Source organism: Rhinolophus sinicus, linkage group LG01 (genome assembly GCF_036562045.2).
Source record: "Rhinolophus sinicus isolate RSC01 linkage group LG01, ASM3656204v1, whole genome shotgun sequence".
Taxonomy (NCBI): domain Eukaryota; kingdom Metazoa; phylum Chordata; class Mammalia; order Chiroptera; family Rhinolophidae; genus Rhinolophus; species Rhinolophus sinicus.
Genome location: NC_133751.1, coordinates 185,349,042 through 185,366,452, shown reverse-complemented (window position 1 = coordinate 185,366,452; position 17,411 = coordinate 185,349,042). Strand labels below are relative to the sequence as shown.

The 17,411-nt window shown below is 35.8% G+C and overlaps 1 protein-coding gene across 2 annotated transcripts in view; it reads right to left on the bottom strand.

Annotated features, from left to right (window-relative positions):
* Positions 1-17,411, bottom strand: part of PTH2R (parathyroid hormone 2 receptor) — a 53,814-nt gene that overhangs the window by 28,273 nt on the left and 8,130 nt on the right. For both annotated transcript variants that reach the window (XM_019726956.2, XM_074312239.1), the window contains exons 2-4: positions 11,635-11,737; positions 5,350-5,460; positions 5,111-5,232 (exon numbers count right to left, since the gene is read on the bottom strand). In XM_019726956.2, coding sequence (XP_019582515.1) covers positions 5,111-5,232; positions 5,350-5,460; positions 11,635-11,737 — 336 coding nt within the window. The remainder of the gene's footprint in view (positions 1-5,110; positions 5,233-5,349; positions 5,461-11,634; positions 11,738-17,411) is intronic.

Below are 17,411 nucleotides of genomic sequence, written 5' to 3'. Positions count from 1 at the left end.
ATTCATCTGATCTTCCTTTTATTTCCTAAATTCAAGTAAGGGTTAAAGATGTAATGACAATATTTGGCGTTTCTTATTGCTTAAGTGAGGACAAATTAAATGTTGCAATATTTACTTCATATATGTTTGTACTGTTCATTTTAACTAATTGGAATCGCATATCTAACATGTGATATATGGGATAAACCAAACACATATTACAGGACTATTTTAAAAGGACACTGGTAAAAAGAATATGTCATTTAGGGAATATTATTTCTAGTTTTCTTTAACTTTTTTATTGAGCTGTAATTTACATGAATTAAAACTCTAATAAGAGGATATTATGTTTGCTTTAAACAGTCAATAGATTTTTAAATGAATCACGATTTGGACATAGTTAAAAAGATAGATAAAAATATAGCAATAAATAAGGATAGGTATATAAGTTTTTGGATTATTTTAGCCTATCATTTTTATCCACGTATATACCTATTCTGGTATTCCTCATTCCTTCCTGCCAATCTGTGTTTCCATCTGATATATTTCTCTTCTGCCTAGAAAACTTTTTTTAAGCATTTCTTACACTGAAGGCCTAATAAGGATGAATTCTCTCAGAATTTTTCTGTCTGAAAAATACCATTATTTTTCCTTTATCTTAATGCATATTAATCACTTTAAATATGTCATTCCACTGTATTCTGGTCTCATTGTTTCTGAATAAAAGACAGGTGTCTTTTTTTATTGTTGTTCCCTTAAATATAATGTGGCTTTTTTCTCTCACTCCTTTCAAGATTTTCTTTTACCTTGATTTATATCAGTGTAATTATGATGGGTCCAAGTATGGCTTTCTCTTTATTTATCCTGCCAAAAGTCTGCTGAATTTCTGGGACATGTGCATTGATTTCATCCATTTAAAAAATTATTGGTCATTGTCCTCACAAATCTTTTCTCTCTCTCTCTCTCTCTCTCTCACACACACACACACCTCTTTACTTCTAATTTCACATACACTAGACAATTATTTATTATCTCACAAATCAGATGGTTCAGGCTTTTGAATTTATTTTTTCTCCTAAAGCTTTAGTTGGATAATTTCTATTGACCTCTCTGCCAGTTCAATGGTCTTTTATCATGCTGTGTCCAGTATGCTGTTAAACATATCAAATGAATTCTTCATTTTTGAATTGAGTATTTCAATTCTAGAATTTCTATTTGGTTGTTTTTTTTTTAAGTTCTCATTTCTCTGCTGATTTCCCCATCTGTTTTATGCCCCCTTTTCACTAAATCATCTAACATATTTATAATAGTTATTAAGTATTCATTTGCAAATTCCAACCTCTGGGTCATCTGTTTCTTTCTGCTCTTATTTTTACTCTAAATTTTGGGTCTCTGCCTTGTAATTTTTTAATTACATTCTGGGCATTGTAGATAAAATAGTAAGGACTGAGCATATAATATTAACAACCTGAAAAGGGCAGACATCTTTTTCTATCAGGCTTCCCACATGGGGTGGCTGGATTATTCTGTTGTTAAACTGGAGGTGGGATTTGTCATAGTTTTTTGTTTTTGTTTTTTATGACTCATTTACCCTGGTTTTAGGTTTTGAGAGCCAAATCAAGACGTTTCCTTCAGCAAACCCCGGGATCTGAGCACCAGCAGCGTCTGGTGACCATTATATGAGTTTTAGTCCATCTGACACTTTTCCAAGCCATAGAAGAACTCTTTCAGGTTTTTGAATCATCCATCATCTTTTAAGTTGCTGGGGGTTTCACTTTGCTCTCCAGCTCTCCAGCTCTGTCCTCGGCTTTCCGCATCTCAGGAGGTGTCCCTCCACCCTGATGCTCTGGCCCAGTCCTCGGCTAGCCACTGCCTTGCTTTAGAAGAAGGCCTCTGTGCCTAGGAACAATCTTTTTCAGCTCTATTTTGTCAGGCTGCTGACTTTCACACCATGAGATCTATGCATCTTGGGGATTTCCTGCCCCTCCCTGAAGTATGAGCTGCAGTAGTCAAGCACTTTAGTGAGGGGCTCCATGTGCCTCAACACATGTCTCTCCACTCCTGTGTTCTGTCCCATGCCTTCAGCTAACTGCTGTCTTTCACTCTGTGAATCCCCTGGCCTTTGGCATACTGCCTCCAGGCACTCAGTGAAGGCCCCATGGAAACAATTGGCTGGTGGGTGAGAGCTCACTAGGACTAGGAGGCACTCCTTGGAATTCTAAGCCTTTATGCCAACCCTTGTCTGTTAAAAGTTGGTTTAAAAGTCTGACTCTTTTCTTTTCTATTCCTTTCTATGGTCTGGTTGCACCTCTTCTGTTGCAGACCCAGGGATGAATGCAGCCATGGGTCTCTTCTCTCACAGGAAGGGCCTGTCCACCTCTCAAAATGAACTTGGTTCATTTTCATTTCTTGGCCTTCTTAGCTCACTGATGCGTTTTCACAAATTATTGACTTTGCATCTAACCATTTATTCTATTATCATAACTTCCTACAACCTGAGTAGAAGACTTTCCCTTTTGTTCCTTTTTTTTTAACATTTACTACATATTATTTTCTGTTAATAAATAAAATGTTAAAACTTTTATAGAAAATATTTGGATAATGTGTCAAATACAAAATAGAAGAGAAAAAAACTCCTGAATTCTCACCAACCAAAAAGCAACACTGTTAGTATTTCATGTATTTCTTTTCATTCTATTTTAATGCATCATTTCCTATTGTTTTGAGCATCTTCATCCCTAACTTATATACATTTATTACCTGATTTTTTTTTTCAGTTAACTGTATAAGAAAAGAATTTCCCAAGGCTACAAACTCTTTGATAAAAATTATATATTTGAGCTTACTTAACTAATTCATCATTGGAAATTTTAATTCTTCAGAATATCCACAATAATTATTCATTGTTCAATGAACATTTTTTTCTGTTTAGTCCCCCCAATACACACACACTCCAAATCTTTATGCTTAGAACTTAGAAGCAATATTATAACATCAAAGGATATGACCTTTTGAAGTTTTTAAATATACATTGCTAAATTGCTTTCCAGAAATGCATATAGCCTTTAAATATGATATACATTGTATGATAATTTATACAATATGTTACTGTTTTAAATACCATACACTAAGGAATTTGATAATATTGTGGTCTATCATAAGAATTCTTTTCTTTCTTTTTATTAAAAGTAATTATCTCATTTAGTCAAGCCAAAGACATAGAAATTATTTAAAGAACAAAATAATAGATGTTTTAAAAAATTATGACCTTTTTTTCCTCCACAAAGATGTCACATTTATTGTAAATGCACACTTTTTTGTTTTTTTAATTTTTCCTTTCTTGTACAAAAATCTCTCTTTATAATCATTAATAATTAATATCTCACAAACAAGTAATATCATTTTTTCCTACAGTATATCAAAACTTAGGAGGCATCTAGTTTTCTTATTATAGGATATTCACTTTGCTGAAGTTGTCTCAAACTTTGCTTAAGGGTTGTAAACAATAGAAATACTCTTTATATTTTTAATTAAGGAGATAAAATTATTTATGCTGACAAAATTCTTCAAATTTTCAGTTAACTTTTAAATCACTTTTATATGAAATAGTATATACTTGGGTATATTACTATCCTTAGCTATCTTGAATCTTGGTCTACCTAGTAATCACAAAGAATGGTTATAAAATTAGAGTTCAGTGTACATAAAACCAGGATTTAATTTAAAGGCCGTTTAAAACCTGTGAAAGACTCTCAGTTGTCATCATTTAATGCACAAATAAATTCTTCACAGAGTACACTAAATATTGTGAATGCTTCTTTGTGTCAATGAAATTGAAATAATTTTGAAGCGTTTTAATATAAAGTCATTGTTGGCTTTAGTTCTATTGTATATAGCAATCTCCTCACATTGACTAATTTTATCTAAGTTTGTCAGTGATGAAATAAACTGAAGATCTTTCAGCAACTTTCTAAAAACTCATTTAGGTGGTAGTGCTTTGTGTTAGAAAAGAAAACAGTTAAGAAAGGAAGTTCTGACTATTGATGCAAAATCAAAAAATCTACTCACCAATCTCTCCCTCTCCCACCCCCTCAAAAATCATTCAGCATAAAGAAAAATGTCTATGTTGGGTGAGTTTATGTACAATGACTGTTCTCAGGGTCCTCATAAAAATAATTTATACATCAATTTAAACATACTCACTCCCAGCATCATATGCATATATCATCATGCATTTTACTCATGAGGTCTGAGCGATAGGAATTTAAGCATGACTTTTAAAGCACCACAAATATAACTTAAAAGTATCTAGAAGTTTTCAAAGTTTACATATGATTGCTATCCCAGAAACTGCACTGATGAAGAATTTATAGATCAGGGCTCTGCTTTAGACCCTGCCATCAGTGAGCTGTGTCACTTTGACCAACACTTGATCTCTGGTTCTGAGTTGACTCACATATGTAAAATTAAGGTTTCATGCCAAAGACCTGTAGGATGCCCCTCACTCCTCTTTAATTCTTACAACTCTAGTCTATTTTTTTTTTAAGGAGGGTGCAGCTCACAGTGGCCCATGAGGGGATCGAACCGGCAACCTTGGTGTTATCAGCACCCGCTCTAATCAACTGAGCTAACCGGCCACCCTTCTAATCTTTAATATACTAATGAAATCACCTACTGGCAAATCCTAGGATATGGAAAGTACATCTCTGAAATATAAAACTCCTCCTGGTGTATAGAATAAGATGAGATGCAACCATTTATAGGTAGTCAAAAGAAATCGTGAATCATGTTGCTGTTTTTATACATAATTTTTATACATAACATAGCATAATATAATGTAATATAAATATAGCATAATGTAATATAATATACACAGAGATACATATTTATAAATATACATGTATATATCTCAGCCAGGTAACTTTAACCTAAAGAAAACACCAGAATGTTTCAGGTCTTAGACTTTTCCTTAACAAGGTATCTGAAAAGATTCCAAACTTGCTTTTGTCTTTTATGATCTTTGTGTCATAGAATAAAAGAGTTTTTATATACAATGGTTGACAATCAAAAATTGCATAAAATCATTATTCTGTTTCCCCGTAGGTGTGCACAAATATAAAATTACTACTACCTTTCCTATGTTGATATCTGGCTGCAGAAAGCGAAGGCAGTCTGAATAATTAGCCCATGTTTTATTTAAACTGTGCATAAAATCCCATGTTCCATTGGGGTTACAGTGTCGGAAAGCAACTCCTACAAAGACATGAAGAAAAACAGTGAGATTGTTCAGGTCCCTTAGACCTTTACAAAAAAAAAATTGTTTTAAGTAAATTTCTGTTCCAAATTAACCATTTCAGAAAAATTCAATACCTTTATGATTGAAGTCATAAATATACGGAGGGCATGGGACAGCTGATATTTTCCCCACTGTTCCTCTGGGCCAGCAAATGAGTCCATCCCATTCTGGGAAACAATTTCCCTCTGATGAGGAAAAATATTGAAAAGCAAATAAATAAAAATGCAGTTGGAACCAGAGAGTAAATTCATTCAAAATACAAAATTTCAGGTCACTGTCTATAGCAAAATGTAAAACAAATTGGTAGTTTTGGAAACTAGCGTGAGGTAGATAGAATGCAAATGTCCCAAAATTCATCCACTTAGCCTCACTGATAGGAACATGTGATTTGCATAAATTAAAAATATTTTAGTGATTCCAGTATGTATGAGTTATAGCAATTAATATATATGAAACATTGGAATTCATTGTGAACAATTTCTGTGGTAAAATTCTTCCAAGTATAATAGTTGCAGCTATTAATACATTTTTACCCTAGATTTCTTTTAAAAATTGCTGTTAAAAAACATGTCATCTGAAACAGGTTAAGATTTGGGTTTGCCTTTTCCCCAATAATTTTAGTAATTTCTTTGAGTCTAATACTCATTTCAAACAAAACTCTCATAGGCTCTACTTTCCTCAAGATGCATCCAGAACTCTAGCGCTTCTCACAACCTCCATTGCCACCATTATGGTCCAAGCCACCTCATCTCCAGCCTAATTCACTGCTAGAGCCTCCAACTGGTCTTCCTGACTCCATTCTTTCTCTCCTTTCATTTATTTATTCTTTACACAGTGGCCCAAGGTCATCTTCCAAAGGCCTCTCATCTCACTCTGAGCAAAGGCCAAGTCTTTACAATGTCTGAAGACCTGACAAGCCTGCCCTCTCCCCTGGCCTATCTCCCCAATCTCAACTCCTGCTAAGGTCCTCCTTGCTTTCCCTTGAATTCAATGCCATTCCCCCAGATAGCCTCAAGGCTGTTCCCTTACCTCAAACATCAACTTCTGAGTAAATTTTCCCGTTTAAAACTACATCCCGAAACATTCCTTATCCCCTTTCCTGCTATATTTTTCATCTGGAGGCTCATCACCTTCCAATACTGTATTATTTTATTATTGTTTTCTTAAACTACAGGGTTTAAGGACCCTGAGGGTTGGGGATTTTATCTGTTTTATTTCATGCATCAGCCACTGGAACTTGTCAAGAGCTTAACAAACATTTAGTCAGTGCCAACACTCTGTTCTTCCAGACTCTTCTTCATTAGTTGTTTATTGAACTTCCAAGAAGAGAGCATATCAGCGATGTCATACCCCAACTTCCCCAAAAGAGATGACTTGTAATGACTGCTGTTTTCATTTTCTATTGCTATCATAACAAATTACTACAAATGTAGTGGTTTCAAATAACCTAAATTTATTATCTCACTTTTTCTGTAAATCCCAAGTCCGGATCTCTGCATGGCTTATAGACTCAAAAGGCCAAAATCAAGGTATGGGCAGGGCTGCATTCCTTTCTGGAGGCTCTGAGGGAGAATTTGTTTCCTTACTCATTCCAATTGTTAGAATTCAGTTCCTTGCAGTTGCAGGACTGAGGTCCCTGTTTCCTTGCTAGCTGTCAGCGAAGGGCTGTGCCCAACTTCTAGAATCCACTTGCATTCCTTGGTTCATGGCCTTCTTCTTCGTCTTCAAAGTCAGCAAAGCAGTCGAGTCCTTCTCACGTTTAGAGTCTCTCTCCTCCACTCTCCTTTTCTGTGACTTTTTTGTCTTCCTTGGCTCCTTTTAAGGGCCCATCCAGATAATCCAGGATGATATCCCTATTTTAAGGTCCATAACCTTAATTCCATCTACAAGACCCCTTTGTCATGTAACATAACATACATAGGCATAACACCAGATGTTAGCTGTGGACATCTTTGGGAAGCCATTATTCTGTTACCATAAGTACTATCCATTATAGATTTTTTAGTTACCAATTACACTAACGGCAGCTGGGGATTTTTGTTCTCGCTAATGTTCAGGATGTCAAGTTGTTTGTTCAGTTTTGAACAGTCAGCATAATAGAATCTCACACAAGCACTTATCTCTACAGAAAAGAATTAGGCATAAATGTGAAATTAACTTCTTAGTGTCCACCATATCACTTGGAAACAAATACTTGATTTGCTTTGTGGATTGCTGAAGCAATAAGGCAATGTCTTTCCTTGCCCACATTTTTTTTTTTTTTGGAAAGAGCCTCTCTTTGTTCACATAATAAAAGCCTGTGCTTTAAGTATCACAAGCAACCCAATTACACTGATTTCTGTTTCTGGTGCACAGCTTCATCTGCTTCTTTCCACCATTACCTGCTTTTTAATTTGTTTTTCTTCTTGTTTAAACAGAGTATAGTGAATCAATCTCACCCATCAACTTTGCCCTAGACACTCTCTCTATCTTGATAGCATTCCATATGGATTCCCATCCATTCACTTTGTCTTTAACAAGTCATGCACCCTGAACTGTCCAATCCTTTACCAGATATCTATTGTGCAATCTACATAAACTGGACCTGAACACACATTCTTATGTTCTTGTAACTAGTTTCCCTTTAAAATGTATGCTGCAATGCCATGTGAGATGTTCTGGCAAGAGTAAGTCACATGATGGAATAAGGTCTTCATATAAGTCTAAAATCCACTGACCACTTTATTCCATAATTATGTAAATTATGTAGTCTTTAAATTGCTAGGGAGAAAAATCTGCTGATTTTTCCTCATGCTCTGAAAAGGACCATTTTGTAGTTCCCTACAATATAACACCCCACACACCGACATACCCCCAAAAATTCAGAAAACTAATAGTTCCCAAAATAATGTTTCTATAAATCATATTCACCTCTCTGGTTGCTTTATGACAAAGAGAATGATAAATATTCACAAAAGGTTGAAAAGATTGGGGAAGCCATGACCTCACAGATAATACAGAGATCTTAATTAATATCTACTCTTTTATCATCATTTCACCTCCTATGTGAGTAAATAATTTCATTATTTAGCAAGAAACTAATTAATTGCTTGATGACTCACCAATCTCCCTTTATAAATTAACACCATTAATTACATTCCCTGTAATCTTTTGTATGTGCCAGGACAAAGTAATTCTTAGTGAAGCTTGTCAAACCATGATATTTACACAGAACAATCTAAAATTTGAAGTCTCTAACTTTGTCTCTTTTCAGTTCTACAGTTACCCATAGCACAATGTGACAATACATTTTACATTTATGAAGTGGAACTGGGATCAATACCATTTTGGTTTTTCTTTCTAAATACTTGAATAGTTTTATAACTAGGTATTTGCATTTATATTTCCTTTTCTTTCTTTCATAGACATGAAGAAAAATTTTATTTTTATTATAAAATTTTTTTCATAAACAAAAGAGAATATTACATATTCATCATCTAGAATTGACACTTGTTAGTATTCTGCCATAGTTATTTCATCTAATTTATTTTTTGCTGTGGTATTTTAAAGTAAATTGCCAATAGCATAACAGCTTACTCCTAAATATTTTGATATGCATCTCTCAATTTTAGAAAAATTTGGAAATGAAAATTTCTTAGATTAGCTAGTGGTATCAAAATGTCATTCTACTTTTGAACACATACAGTGAAGAAATTTTGAGTCAATTTACATATAATTAGACATTTTTCATTGAAATATAGGCCAAAGTTTGGCCAGCTTTAATTCTATCCTATTTGTACGGAGAAAAAGAAAGTATCTTTTCTCTTTTAATATTTACTCATCTACACGTTTCACATGATTCCCACCTTCACAAATTTTAGACATTACAATAGGTTTACATCCAAATTACTTACTCTTTTCATGTGTAGCTCTTGTGATATGTGACTGATTCACACTTGCTTGCCTTTACCCATCCTATTCCCTCTGCCAGGAATGTCTTTTTACTTCCTCCTCTACACATCTAATTTCTATCCTTTAATTTTAAGATGAGATGAAGCCTCCTCTTATCCCTTCCCAATGAATTAAGAAGCTTTTTCAGTGATTCCATACTTGTGATGCCTCTGGTGTTAATAACACCAAACTGAAATGTGTCGGTCTTCCTTACTACCGTGTATCATCATCTCCATGGGGCAAAGACAGAATCTGATTCATTTTATCCAGTGCTTAGTACAGAAGCAACACACCGTGGGCACATAACATATTTGTTGAACTGTTAAAGGGACACTGGAGATGATAACGTTGGACTAAGTAATCTCTGAGATATCTTCTAGCTCAAAATTTCATGAGACTTCATAGAAAATAGTTCATTCGGCCCTCATAAATAATAATCCTTATAAATTCCTCTGTGGTGATGTGTCCTTCAGTGTTCTTTAGAGGTAGCATGAGTGATTCCCCTTTTTGACACTATTAGTCTGGCCATTCAGACAACTGCTTCCTAGTACAAGATACCTACAAAGGCTGAATTAATATAAAAACCTTGTTTCTTAAAACATGGCTTAGCTGCCTGTAAATTACAAGAATAAATCTGAGGCCAGAAATTATGCCATAGGATCAGGAAGCACTGTATTTGGGGCTTTTCTAAGTTAATTACTAAAAGAATTAAATACAATATGTAGCTACCAAACTAGCAGGGAGATGAAGGATGAAATAAGGAAAAAAGTCTCAGTCAGTTCAAAAGAAGCCAAAAGAAGGCAGGGGTGGGTAGTGGAAGGGATACATAGGAAGAGCTGGTGAAATTAAAAGCCCAAATAAAGTGGTAGAATTGATGCAAATATTGTATATTAATAATCACAATTAGCATAATTGAGATAAACTCTTCAGTTAATAGACAAAGATTATGAGAATGAATAACAAGAAAAAGCCCGTGTTTGTCTTATTTATAAAAGATACTACCAAAACATAAGTGTACAGAAATGTTTAATAAAAAAATGCAAAAAGATAAAGAGTTGTTTAATGGATATAGAGTGTCAATTTGTAAGATGAAAAATATCTGGTGACTGGTTGCTCCAAATGTGTTGTTAATATACACTTCTACTGGACTGTACGCTTAAAAATGTTGAAGATGGTAAATTTCATGTTACATGTATTTTGTCACAATTAAAAACCTTTTTAAAGGATGGGAAAAGATATGTAAGGCAAATGTCTACCGAGAGAAAAAAACTAATGTTGCTTATTAACATTGTTATCTTTTACAGAATAATTTATATTACATATATTTACTTGTATTTAATATTTAAAGCAAAAGTATACTAGAGATAAAGAGGGTTGCTTCATGTTGACAAAGGTTTAATTCACCAAGAAATACAACAGTTCTAAACTTGTGTATACCTAATAACATATTTTCAAAACATATGAAGCAAAAAATTCACCATCCATAATGGGAGATTTTAAAATATAACCTCTGACAAGAATAGGTCAAGCAGATGAAAACTCATTATGGATACAGAATATGTGAACCATACAACCAATAAAATTAATCTAGTGAACACTAAAACAACGTACTCAGATAGACAATACACATTCCTTTGAAGGCCACATAGAACATTTATCAAAATTGACCACTATACAAACCAGTAAGTCTCAACACATTTTTAAAAATCAGTATCACGCAGACCACATTCCTTGATAATAATCAATTGAGAAATCAATCACAAAACTTTTTTTTTAATATTTGGTGACTAGTATGAAGCAGATACCAAACTACATATTTTATTATGGGGCATATTTTTAAGGACATTATCTGCTGCATTCAGACTGCTGGGAATTTGGGGAGCTCAGTAAATAGTATTTCCATTCCCAGCTGAATTTGGAACTATTTGAGAAATTATATAAGGAGTGAAGCAGATGGAGATCAAATAATCACTTTATTAAGAAAAAAGTGTTTGGGCGAATATGGCCTATGTACATATAAGTGGGCTTGCTTATTTTCTCCTCTGACTTTTACATACTACCAAGAATTACAGGCAACATCCACAAGGACAGAGCCTGCCCCTCCAAGCTTATTGAATGATCAAGGATAAACCCGCATGTATGCTCTGTGCAGGCAGACAGATCCCAAAGAGAGGCCAGAGGAAGAGGCTGACAGGCACAGTTCCTATTCCCAAACCCACAAATCAAGCAAGTCACTCCTTCCATATGGAGGGAAAAGCTTGTGGGTTAAAGAGATGGCAAGACCCTCATTCTACTACACACCCCTCTACATGGAAACATGGAATCACTGATGAGGGTCTCCCTAATACTAAGTAAGGAGGGAAATTTGCAATCTTTATGAGGACTGGGGCAGGGGCACAAGGAAAACACAATTGTCTGAGCATCTTTACCTCCTTCCTGGAGCTGAGCTGTGATGTTGAGTTCACACTGCACTTTAGCTTTCAGCACGAGGACAATCTGTTCTTCTATAGTGATGGTGCCATCAGAATCCAGCTGTAGCGATGAACAAAATATAAACAGTAAAAAACATTATCACAATCTTTTTTTAAAGCCATGATACAAACTTTCATTATTTTACCTTCTAATACAGTTGAAAATTAAAGTTTTGATACCAAGCTATCTGAAATAATCCTTCATCTGAATCAAAATTCAAAATCCATCAATGTATAAGATTTTAGAATAATCTTTTTAACTAAATTGCCTAAAGAAAAAAAATCCCATACTAGAAAATTTTAATATAACTAATTATATTAGGTATAATTAGAAAAAATAATTAACAGATTGAAAATATCCTAAAATGTTACAGAGACCCAATATTTTATTAATTCTCTTGCAATATGTCAGTTATGGCACATAGAAAGAGAATGGACTAGATGACTAACTATAGCTTTAGTGAAAAATTATCATGACGGGGCAGCCGGATGGCTCAGTTGGTTAGAGCCGAGCTCTGAACAACAGGATTGCCGGTCTATTCCCACATGGGCCAGTGAGCTGCGCCCTCTGCAACTAGAGTGAAGACAACAACCTGCCGCTGAGGGGCCGCTGAGCTGCCGCTGAGCTCCTGGTGGCCGGATGGCTCAGTTGGTTAGAGCACGTGCTCTCAACAAGCTTGCAGGTTCGACTACAAGGTTGCTGGTTCAACTCCTCAACTCCCACAAGGGATGGTGGGCTGCACCCCCCACAACTAGATTGAAAACGGCAATTGGACTTGAAGCTGAGCTGCACCTTCCTCAACTAAGATTGAAAGGGCAACAACTTGACTTGGAGCTGATGGGTCCTGGGAAAAAACACACTGTTCCCCAGTAAAGTCCTGTTCCCCTTCCCCAATAAAATCTTTTTTAAAAAAAATATTACCAGGAAACCTTGGGCAAATCACTCAACATCTTTAGATTCGTCATAAACCTAAACATGCACTTGGCCCAAGAATCAGAGAAGTTAACAGAGGACGCAGGGAAAGGTAGAGCAGTTGCAGGCCTGGCTGCTGCCTCTCTCTAGTGAGATGAATCAGCAGATAAGCAATAACGTGTAAAATACAAAAATGCCTGCCTTGACCTTCTGACAATAAAAAATAAAATGGCTGCTGCTTCACCTCTGCCCTCCAATGCTCATGAAAAAATGTCTCTTGTAGTTCACCCTACCCAGAAACATAAAAGGAAGGGGATTCCAGGAAATACAGTTTAACATAGCCAACTTGACACATTACAGAGTCACCGAAATCCACCTCTGTCAACTTGGCACCCATAGGCATTTCTCTAAACCACTTAATTTCCAGAAAATTCAATAACAAAGTCATGCTTCCATCTAACATGATATAATTCATTTGGTACCAAAAGTGATTCTAGAGGAATAGAATTTTAAGGAGGGAAAAATCTGTATTTGTCAACTATGGTTCTGTAGCAAATTAATGCACAACTTTGTGGCTTAAGACAATAAATATTAATTATCCTACAGCTTGGGAGAGGCTTAGCTGGGTGGTTCTGGCTCAGAGTCTCTTATGAGATTGCAGTCAAGTCTTTAGCCATAGATTCTATCACCTGAAGACTTGCCTGGGACTAGATGATCCATTTCCAAAATGGCCCACTCACATGGTTATGGGCAGAAGGCCTCAGTTCCTCAGTGGCTGATGGGAAGAAGCCTCAGTTCTTCACCACATAATTCTCTCTCTATGGGTGCGTGAGTGTCTCTACAGCCTGTCAACTGGATTCCCACAGAATGACTGATTCCAGAAAGAAAACAAGGAGGAAGCCACATGTCTTTTATGATCTAGTCTCAGATGTGACTCATGATCGATCCCATCATATTTGTTAAAAGCAAGTCACCAACTCTCACTCAAAGGGAGACAAATTAATCTTACAGGGCGGTATTCAAAAGCTTGTAAATATATTTTTAAACAACCATACAATTTTCTGCAAGGGATCATCTATTTCCTAGAAAGAGAATACTGAGTATTGTGTGTTCTGCAGATTTATTAACAATAATAAGGTCCAGAGCTTTGCATTTGTATGTTCGGTCAGGGACGTAGAGATTCTTAAATCAAATGAGATGATAAAACGTTTATCTATGTGACACACTCCCTATAATCCCACATCTTTAATTTGCAAATTCCACATCTTTAATTTCAGGCTGCAAATACACTTATTCTCTAGAATCACTACTTAAGCAACAGGGAAAAACAAGCCTTTTTATCTTGTGCAATAAAATATAATGGACAGAACACTAGAAATCAAAAGATGTTTATAGCATTAACTAAAGGAAGTACACTTAGAGATTATTGATAATTGTGATTGCAAATTATGGTTTTTTATCTGACACCTAAAATAATAGACTGACAGATTAAACTGAAATGAAGGATACAGAAAAAAGTATAAGAACTAGTTAAGTATCAAAAAATTGTATTATTCCTGAAAATCATGAGTTTATTATTTTCTAATATATTTATAATATAAAGAATAGCTCAATAAATAATCAGGTATATAGTTTCAGAGATTACCAGATAATATTCATAGCTCAACACCCACATTAATTTTAAATGTTTGTGGGTTTTTTTCATGAAAAGAGAGAATATCAAAAACTAATTTGAGAGGTTGGCATACAAAACAGAATTTAACTATAAGGCTAACACAATGCAGATGCAGAGTTCTAAGTAACCACCCTAAAAGTGAGCCATAAAGTCTCACATGGCATAAAGGGAGAATGAAATGGAAACACATGAGTCATCTGAGTGGGTACGGAAGGAAAATTGACTGCTTCCCCATTCATTGTCCAAAAAGTCAGGCACCATCCAAATTGGGTCTCTTTTTTCTTTTCCTGACTATTTTTTCAGCTCAGTAGTTACCTTCTTTGACTTAAATCCTCGAAAACACTGCAGACGATGTGACCAGGTTGCAGAACTATAAATTTTTAACTCAGAGAAATTTGACTTCAATATCAAACATGAGCATTTCAAATCACTCCTTGTATCGTTTTTACTGGAACAAATAATTTTTGTTTCCTTTTGTGCATATGTGGCCCTTTCACTGGCATAACCTTTACAAGAACATAAGCTTTTATAAACTACAGCTGTAAAGATATTTTGTTCTTAAAAAATTGTGGCCAGTTTAACTCAGGAGCAAGTTTGATTAGGCTGTGCTAATGTGTGATCTGTTAAATTGATCTCTGGTCATTTCAGGTGAGAGTAAGAAAATGCTTAACATCTTTTATGTTGCTTTCTTTTCCTTCTTGTTACAGATACATGTGTTCTTCACCATAGCGAGACATTAAAATCATTGTTTACTTAAAACTGAAAAGCACTTTTCATACTCGATATCTCCTACAATGATTCATATTCAATGTCTGCTTCAATGCCCACTCTTCGAGGTTACTCAAAAGCAATAACTGCATCCAAAACAAAGTGGTATGTTTAGAAAAATGGATGTTAGCAGTTTTTCCTGGGCAAGTGATCATTTATGATTTGAAATAAAATGTTGAATTTCAATCTGTCACATACTTGGTAGGTAAAAGAAGCCCTAATTTGATTATGTGTATCTTATTGAAAGTACCTAAAGTTGTCATTAGAGATGCTAACTGCTAATGTAAGAATATGTGAATTTTCATAATTACAACATGTACACTTACTTCATTTTAAAGTAAACATGAATCCATAAATTAGATGTATTTAAAAAATAAGCATTCTGAAACTTCTACTTCCAGTACAATGGAATAGATGTACTTTCCTCTATTCCTCCCAATAAGTACAACTAAAAACTCAGGATATTATACATAAAATGAACATAAGACGATTCTGACTGGTGGAGAGCAGAAAGCAAACCAGCTAGGACTTCAGGTCCCGAAGAACAACACAGTGAGAAATTCTCTGGGTGTATTTGTTGTCTCAATATTCCCGACTTGGATTTGTAGAAGCTGGCAGCTCTGAAACACCAGTAGGTGCTGACCAAAACAAAACAAAACAAAAAAGTGTCAAGAAAACCCTGCTTCTATAGCAAAGAAAGGAAAGGGGCTGCCTGATAAGACAGAAAACTTTTAGACAATAACAGCTTGACCCAAACACCACAGAAAACACTGTAGTTCTATCCCAATCCACACCAGCAAAGGTCAGGTGGAGAGCCCAGACTTCACCTTTGCCAGACTGTAAGGAGGGGCCCTACACCCTCCCCAGAGTGGTTTCATAGCAAAATAGAGAGCGGGCACCTCCACCCACACTGGTCTGGAATGAGGCCCTTCAAGGTCCCCCCATCCTGGGTGTCAGTGGACACTATGTGGGGAGCCTGGACTTCCACGTGACCTGACAGTAACAGATAACAGGGTGTCCCTCCATCTCCCCAATGGGGCAGAGTCAGAGAAGACCCAGTGCAGATCGAGTCCATGTGTCAGCAACGAGGCCACTCCACTGTGGTGTTGGTGAGACCACCCGGAAGCAAACTCACACCACCATCCATCATTAACAAGGAGCTCTTCATCTTCGGTGTCAACAGGACCTGGCGGGGGAACCTCAACTTCACCTCCACTGCGCAGTTACAAGGTGGAATTTCTTGGCACGTGTATGTAAATCCTCAGGTAGAGCAGGCTTTGGGAGACTGAGGAGACATGACATTCATGAGGGCAGGGATTTGGGGTTCTGCACTTTTTTCAGTGAATCCTTTCTCTACCACTTGTCCTTGTTTGCCACACAATCGGTGAGGGATGGAATGGATGTTGGAGAGACAGTAACAATGCTCATTACCTTCTTCATAAGGTGGTTGTGAGGATTACAGAAAATAATGCATATAGAGTGCCTAATGAAGTGTTTTTATATAATAAGCGCTGTATAAAGGTTAACTGTTATGCTGTTATTATCACCAGGTCTATACTTTTATCACCTTCTAAATATATTTGACCAAAATAAACTTACTGAAGCAAAAAAAACAAAACAAAAAAAAACACTGAACCTTGGGCAGACACATCAGGCAGGACCTTCCCATCAGGCAGGATCTACCATCTACACTGCACAAATGTGGAAGTATAATGCAGACTAGATACATTAGAAAGAAGAAAAATGAAGACGTATTGCAGGAGGGGAGAGAGAAGTCATGAACAGAGGCAAAGAACTCATCTCAGCGTTATTGGCAATTACTGGCAATCCTCCAGAGTGGAAGGTGTCTTAGTCACTTTAAGAGCCAGCACAATAAATATAATACTTAGCAGTCCAATGCAATTTTATTGAATTGAAAATGAAAAGACCTAGGGAAGACAATTTTTAATTTAATTTAATTTAACTTAATTAGAGAGTATCTCCTATGTTCACAGAAAAGCCTTCCATTTACTCTATACTGTTGGTGCTGGTTTAGCAGCAAGGTGCATTGAACACATTTATTCTGCAAATATTTGTTGAGACCTACCATGGGGAAGATACTATCTACAGACACTATGGCAGAAGATAGATACAAAAGAAATCCAAGCCATGGATCTGGCCCTTGGGTAGGTCAGGAGGTACGATATGGCTCTCAGGCACTCACTACACATTTACCATGAGTGTTAAAAAACAATGCAATAGATTCACAAACAAAATGCCATTATTAATATGTTACCAGTTGGGTGGGAAATAGAAGTATGCTGTGTCTTTCGGATTGATTTTAAAGGCCATTTTTGATGCTACACAAAGGTTCTAGTTTTTAGATATCTCTAAGTTCAA